We start from the raw sequence: 8141 nt of genomic DNA on the forward strand, positions 1-8141 counted from the left end.
CACTTTGGTGAACTGGAAAAATCTTTCCAGACTACTGCAGCCTGTTTGTGAAAAACAGCCATCAAAGCATTTTAAAGAGAACCAGTCACACAAGGTAATACAAGAATTAAGATATAACTGTGCGGGGTTACCTTTATTTGTCTGAGGGGAACGCTGGAGCTGGAAGTCAGAGCTGAGAGCCCCCCTGAGCTGCCTTATCTATTGATTATGAGTCACCCAGCTATAACAGTTATAACTGCCAGACCATTGTGTTTATTATTATTATTATACAGTATTTATATAGCGCCAACATATTACGCAGTGCTGTACAAAGTCTATAGTCATGTCACTAGCTGTCCCTCAATGGGGCCCACAATCTAATGTCCCTATGTCATTACCACAGTCTATTGTCAATTTTATGGGGAAGCCAATTAACCTGTGTGTTTTTTGGAATGTGGGAAAAAACTGGTGTACTTGGAGGAAACCCACACAAACACGGGGAGGACCTACAAACTCCATGCAGATAGTGCCCTGGCCAAGACCGAGAGTAAGCGCTGCTAAAGTCAGAGTGCTAACCACTGAGTCACTGTTTAATGGAAACCTGTTCTGCTATTGGTGACTTGAAAATACTGTTTCCTGGGCTGTCTCTGGATTTAATCACTGACCTGGAACAAACATGCAGCCTGTAAAGTGAAAGTGACATCAGATTTACCTAAACTCATTCAAGAAAGTACACTGGATCAGCATGGCAGCCTCTTTATTCTCTCTAGGGCTGGGGAGGCTGAAGACATAGCAGTAGCTGTTCTAGCAAAGAGGACCTGTCCCCCAATCTATGAAAAGCAAAAAATGGAGAATATAAATTTTCCTACAAGTAAGCCTGTACAATATCATTACTAACAAACAGGATTTATATAGCGCCAACATATTACGCTGTATATTTAATAGGGGTGCAAATGACAGATACAGACAGTGACACAGGAGGGAGAGAGGACCCTGCCCCGAAGAGCTTACAATCCAGGAGGTGGGGGAAGTAACACACAATAGGAGGGGAAAAATGAAATGGTAGGTAGAGACAGAAAAAGATGGGTAGGAAAGTTTAAAAAGATGGGTCTTGAGTGCTCTTTTAAATGAGCAGAAAGTAGGAGCAAGCCGAATAGGACGAGGAAGACCATTCCAGAGAGCCGGGACAGCTCTAGAAAAGTCTTGGAGCCGTGCGTGTGATGAGGTTATGAGTGAGGAAGTCATTAGTAGGTCATTGGAGGAGCGGAGAGAGCGGCTAGGGGAGTATTCTTCCATCAGGTCAGAAATGTAAGTGGGACAATAACTGTGGAGGGATTTGAAGGTAAAGCACAGGAGCTTGAATTTGATTTTAAGGTGAAATGGAAGCCAATGAAGAGAACTACAAAGAGATGCAGCAGAAGAGGAGAGGAGGGAAGGATGGATGAGTCTGGCTGCAGCATTCATGATAGATTGTAGAGGAGAGAGTCGGGTTAGTGGAATACCAGCGAGAAGGATGTTACAGTAGTCCAGACGAGAGATGATAAGAGCGTGTACAAGGAGTTTGGTGGTCTCTGGGGACAGGTAGGGGCGGATTTTGGAGATGTTGCGTAGGTGAAAGTGACAGGACCTGGAAATGTTCTGAATATGGGGGGTAAATGAGAGGGCAGAATCAAAGGTGACACCAAGACAACGTGCCTGAGGGGAGGGCCGAATAACAGTGTTATAACAGTTAGATATATGTCAGAGGGGGATTTGGAATTTGAGGGGGGGATGATGATGAGTTCTGTTTTATCCAGGTTGAGTTTCAGGAATCGGTCAGACATCCATGATGAGATGGCCGACAGGCAGCATGAGACCTTATCCAGGACTGAGGGAGACAGGTCAGGGGTGGACAGATAAATTTGGGTGTCATCAGCATACAGATGGTACTGTAAGCCAAAGGAGGATATGAGACTACCGAGAGAGGAGGTGTACAGAGAAAAGAGAACCGGTCCAAGGACTGACCCTTGGGGAACACCAACAGGGAGGAGAGTGGGTGAGGAGGAATTACCATTGAAAGAAACTTGAAAGGAGCGGTCAGACAGATAGGAAGCAAACCAAGAGAGCAGTGTCACTGATACCAATGGAGTTCAATAAAGGTTTCATTTTCCTTCTCTGCTATAAATAAATCTTACAGAAGAAGTGAAGATATTACCACACATGTGACAGAAGTTTACATTCAGCAGAGATTCACGAGTTTGTATTGTGATGACACATAATGGGCTTTTATTTGCAGATGATCGGTATTGTCAGATGATTCTGCCCATTATTTCTGTTTGATACTGGAATTATGTGTGGAGGGGAGGCTTTGTTCTCTGGGATCTATCTTTACACATACACTCATTATTGTATCTTTATTTTGAACACTGATGATCGTTGCCTGTGTCATGCATGTTGGGCAATGCAAAATATTTCTCACTTACATCTCCTAGATTTTCTACTTTGGGTAAATTTCTATTGTCTGTTTCTGATTCTGGAAAGACCTTCAGATAGTGGACCTATAGTAAATTTAATTCATATATGTATTATTGCGCTGGATTGAAAAAAAACTATTCATTTATTGTAGATATAAATCTAGTCGCTTGTCTTGTACTTCCTGTTATGGGGTGACAACCTTCTGTCCCTGTCTCCCAATACTTTTACTGTGTTGTCACATGTACCCTTGCTGGGGACTACAAAGCAACCTATTACTTCTCAACTTTCAAATTTCAGCTAAAAAGTTGCTTTGAGCTGTGCCAAAAATGGGCTAAATGCGGCTAAACTTCTCCAAATTTAGACATGGCTTAAAGGAACTTTGTTAGTTGCCAAATGCACAGCAACAAGCAACAATAAATACTTTCCAGGACCTCCGGGGGGGGATTACACTATTACAGTGCATTAGTCAGGACAATGCAAGGTACAACATAGTACAGAGTGCAGAGTGCAGAGTAGTAAATGGATATCATCATAGGGGTCAGTGCCAACACACATTGGGCTGGAATTGTCTGCCATTGTCGCTATTAAAGAGCCATGGCAGAGCTTTGATTTGTAGCTGATGCTGGAGTATGTGCATGTAGACAGGAAGTATCTGGAAGAGGCTGCAGGAGATCAGTAGTAATAAGATAATGAAACGAATAGAAAATATTGAGAAATAAGTTTATTTAGGATAAATGCAAATTGTTCTGGATACACAGTGCACAGTGCAAACTACATGTCATCCAAGTAGGGTCAACATCTTCATCAAAATTAAACTCCATGCAGATGATTAAAAAATAAAAGAAAAGAATTTCTATTTGTATAATCAGTTTAAATAAAGCCCAGAAACATGATTGTAATGTATTCCAGTATTGTATTAAAATTACAGTAATGTATTTTTAAAGCTTTTTTTCTTTTATTCTTTATTTACCTGGTGATCATGCAAATAACACACTTCCTGTCCTAGGGTGACATTATTCACTCATTGAACCAGATTTTTTTAAAGCTTTCCAAGGAAAGGATACACTTTCATCATTAAAGCTGGGTGATCCAGCAAACTAGGAATGGATCTGGTCCAGGATTTAAAACATTTGCTAGCTAAAGGAAAATGATTTTATAAAAAATCCATTCCAGGTTTGCTGGATCAGCCAGCTTCACAGATGAAAGTGCATCCTCTCCAGCTTTGGAGATCTTTAATAAATGGAGCCCATTGCATCTATGGAGGAGCAATGTTGTCACCATTGAACAGGACTCATACCTTCTCTTGTACTTTTTTTTCTCCTTTCTCTCTTATATAGATGGAGGTGTTCTTTAATTTGCACAAGAAACCTAGAAAGGCTGATAACAATGTTTGAGATTTCAGTTCAGTGCACAGGAAGTAAAAAGGACATGGTTTGGCAGGAATTTTTCCTGTACTTGCAAAAGATTTTCTTGCCTGGAAAAAGAAAACTAACACAGCCACCATATCTCTGGAATAGTGATCAATTATAAATTCCTGAGCTGAATAAGTTACAGAAATTATTCAATCAACATATGATAAAATTGTGTGAATTATACTCAGATTATGACATTACAATATTACAAGATAAAGAACTAAACATTTACTTTTCCAGCTTATTGTGTAAAATCTTTTATGACTTTATTTATAATACATATAACAATAATAAAGATTTCTTATACACAGGGGTGTATTTATAAAGCAGTGAATCTGACATTCCCTGGTGGAGAATCAATCACTACCATTGAAACACATGGACCTGGAAGATAAAATAAAACATGATATAAATATATCTGCTATGTAATGTTCTCCCTCCCAGCAGTGAGTTCACAGGCAGCTATACATAATCCAGATGCAGCCGGCACTGTACAGAAACTCTTGGAATCTTTTTACAATGATAGTTTTGGGAGATCCGGCATCCTGAGTGGTGCTCTGGGAGTCACATGACTGTCGCCCTGTGCCGGTGGGTTGTGACGTCAGCCGTCCCCCAGGTGTTAGGGGTATAAAACAGCCGGCTTGCTGCCAACCGGAGACGAGACGTCAGACACGAGACTTCAACAGATGCCAGAAGTAAGGAATTCCCAAACCCCTTACTGGCCAAACTGACGCCAACCTTCCACTTCTACAAACATCCTCAGAAAGCCATCACCCAGGTGAGCCTTCCCCGTCCGTCCTTGGACACTTGTCCCTTATTGTTCCTTCAATTCTTATTCTTTCCATTGACAAGGTTCTCACACTTTTCTGGGTGACACACAAAGAGTTACGTGGAATTCCGCAGCTTCGTCTCATTGTCTCTGTTGTTCCTCTCATTCTTCATTATTTCTTCCTGCAGCTTGTCAAGCAGAGACAATGAAGCACCTGAGACTGATGGCTCTGCTCATTATTCTGTCCATCACCGCCAGCGGTCAGAATGCGGCCCCTGTGGTCAGGTCAGTCGGGGAAGGGCGAGGACATGGCTTCTTCCATCTGCTAGAACCCAACTCATAAAATTCTTTCTTATTTAAACTAGGCAGAAAAATTCTGACATCGCCAACGGGACATCGGAGAATGGATGGACGATTGCAGTACAGACCAAACATACGTTGATCACACCGACCAATGGGGTGTCACCGCTGGTGACCACCAGAGAAAAAAGGTAACTTTAATTGGGGTCACAGGGGACTGAATATAAGAATGTGCAGAAAGGTCAGAGACACAATTGGAAGTATTTTTAGATGAATAGGATTTAGTCATCCACTATAAAAACTTTAATATAAAAATATATGTGTGACTGTAGAGGTGAGATTTATCTGTATTCCTTGTGTTCTTTGCACCGTAATTTACTGTATCTATTGCTTGTTTTATCTTTATTATGATGTTAACAATTCCCAACATCTCTAAAGGGAAACATAAACCTTTCCTTTATCCTATTTATAATGAAGGTGATACTTATGGATATGTTTTATGCATTATTCTCACAACTGCCCCATCTCCATATACATTGATACATTCTGCAGACTATTTCATTGATTATCTTGCAAGAGATCTGCAGAACATCGCTCCAACCCATCTACACCCTGAGAGATCTATATTGATATATACTTATATACTGCAGATTATTCCATTACTGACCTCTGTAGAGATCTGTCAAACTTTGCACTCTCCTATCACACCCCGACAACTACATATCAATATTTTGCGGAATATTTCACTGATTCTTGTAGTCATCTGCAGGACATTGCTCTGTTCCATCTTTTTATTGACAATCCATATAAATATATTATATAGATTATTCAGTTTCTGACTTTTTTAAAGATCTTCAGAACATTTTCTTCCCCCGACAGATACAATATAATATATTCTGTAGTATATTTCATTATTGACCTCTCTAGAGATCTGCAGAACATTGTTCTTTCCCATCTTTTGATAAGCACTTATTGATATATTCTGCAGATTATTCCAATCCTAACTTCACCACAGATTTGTAGATCATTGCTGTCTCATTTTCCTCTTTACAGATACATTTTATATATTCTGCAGTTTATTCTTTCATTAACCTCCCCAGAGATCTGCAGAGCATTGCTCTGTTTCATCTTTTACCATTCTGATATATTCTACAGATTATTCCACCACTGACCTCACCAAAGATCTGCAGTACATTTCTATGTCCAATTTTTCTTCTTTACAAATACATATTGATTTTATTTCATTATTTTCTGCACAATATTCCTTCACTGACCCCTTTAAAGATGCTCAAATCATTGATCTGTGACATCGCTTTCCTAAAACAACATAGTGATATATTCTGCAGATTATTCCATCACTGATCACTTTACAGATCTGCAGAACATTTCTCTGTCCCATCTCTGTACAGATATATATTGAATATTCTGCAGATTATCCCATCACTAGAAATCTGCAGAACATTGCTCTGTCCCATCTCCATCCTAACAGATATAAATTGATATATTTTGCAAATTATCCCATCACTGATCCCACTACAAATCTGCAGAACATTGCCTCTGTCCCATCGCTGTCCTGACAGATATATATTGATATATTCTGCAGATGATCCCATCACTGATCCCACTACAAATCTGCAGAACATTGCTCTGTCCCATCGCTGTCCTGACATACATATATTGATACATTCTGCAGATTATCCCATCACTAACTCCTCTACGGATCTCCAGAACATTGCTCTGTCCCATCTCTCTCCTGACAGATATATATTGATATATTCTGCAGATTATCCCATCACTAGAGATCTGCAGAACATTGCTCGGTCCCATTTCCATCCTAACAGATATAAATTGATATATTCTGCAGATGATCCCATCACTGATCCCACTACAAATCTGCAGAATATTGCTCTGTCCGATCGCTGTCCTGACAGACATATATTGATATATTCTGCAGATTATCCCATCACTGACACCTCTAGTGATCGCTAATTGCGATATGCACCTGTGTGTAGATGTATATTTTTCTACGAATATAATACGTGGATTTGATTGTATATTCTGTAGGCTGAGACTGATGGTATGTCATTAATAATCATCCAGCATTAAGTAAATACCAAGTAATTGTACTTTTAGAGGAAACAATGTCAATTTTCTATGTTGAATGCGAATTCTCTGAAAGTCGGGAGCAATTATACACTCATCCCTGACTCTCGGCATCGCTGTGTGGATTCTGTAAAGTAACTTAGTAGAACTTTAAAATGATCTTAAAATCTTTTGTCTTTCCTGACACGTCAGCTGACAACCGTCTGACTCTCCGTGCCTGCAAATCCTGACTGTAATAGCTGAGTTGTTAGGGATGAAGTGGGTGGAAATTGGTGGAACAAAACTCTGTAAACTGTTTATTTCTTTCCTTTGCAGGAACCAAATAGAAAAGAGGAAATGCAACACAGCGACCTGCGTCACGCAACGCCTGGCCGACTTCTTGGTCCGATCCAACAACCACCATGGTCCGATCTATACGCCCACCAACGTTGGATCTTTCACCTACGGCAAGAGGGACGTAGTGGGCCTTTTACGGCGCGAGTCCTTTGATTATCTACATCATTAACTGGCGGATGTCGCTGCTATAAACTGGGAACTAATATGAAGGGAAATGACTGAAAACTCCATACTTTAAATATGTTTTGGGTTTTCTTCTGATGTCTCAGCTACCTAATCCGCCCAGGGCTCTGGTTGTCTATATGTCTACATCAGTTGTCTAAAGCCAGTGACTTGGGTATCACATATGACTCGCAGCTCTCTTTATGTTGCTTGCGACAGCCTCAGGTCATCGGTAGCCGTCTGTCCGGCCTCCTCCCACATTGTACTCTTTCTATAGGCATGAAAGCAAGCAAGAGTTGCTCGATTAAAACATTTCATTTTATGCTCCTTTTTTATATTTCGTGTCTCTTTGTTTCATCTGATTGTGGTCTACAATATTTGAATATTCACACATGAATGGGATGATATATGAGTAGTCTCAGTCGGTCAGATCCAGAAACCTCTGAGAATCTCGTCAGTGCATATTTTTAACTTAGTTACAAATTAAGAATAATATTACTTTTATTTATATAGAACTAACATATCAAGCAGCGATGTATGGAATCATAGGTATGTCACTAACTGTCCCCTAAAAGGGATCAAAATTTAATGTCTCTAGCGTAGGACAAAGGCCAAATTTTGGGGAC

At 40.1% G+C, this 8141-nt stretch overlaps 1 protein-coding gene across 2 annotated transcripts; it reads left to right on the top strand.

The window, feature by feature from the left end:
• Positions 1-759: 759 nt before the first annotated feature.
• On the top strand, positions 760-7852 carry IAPP (islet amyloid polypeptide). Of its 2 annotated transcripts, none has more exons than XM_072403069.1 (4): positions 760-850; positions 4803-4899; positions 4980-5105; positions 7333-7852. In XM_072403069.1, the coding sequence occupies exons 1-4, from the start codon at positions 826-828 to the stop codon at positions 7520-7522; spliced, it is 438 nt and encodes a 145-aa protein (XP_072259170.1). In that variant the 5' UTR covers positions 760-825; the 3' UTR covers positions 7523-7852. The 2 variants fall into 2 exon arrangements, with proteins under 2 accessions (XP_072259170.1, XP_072259171.1); XM_072403070.1 differs by lacking the exon at positions 760-850 and adding an exon at positions 4534-4623.
• The last annotated feature ends 289 nt before the right edge of the window (positions 7853-8141 follow it).

Source organism: Pyxicephalus adspersus, chromosome 2, assembly GCF_032062135.1.
Source record: "Pyxicephalus adspersus chromosome 2, UCB_Pads_2.0, whole genome shotgun sequence".
In the NCBI taxonomy this organism is placed as follows: domain Eukaryota; kingdom Metazoa; phylum Chordata; class Amphibia; order Anura; family Pyxicephalidae; genus Pyxicephalus; species Pyxicephalus adspersus.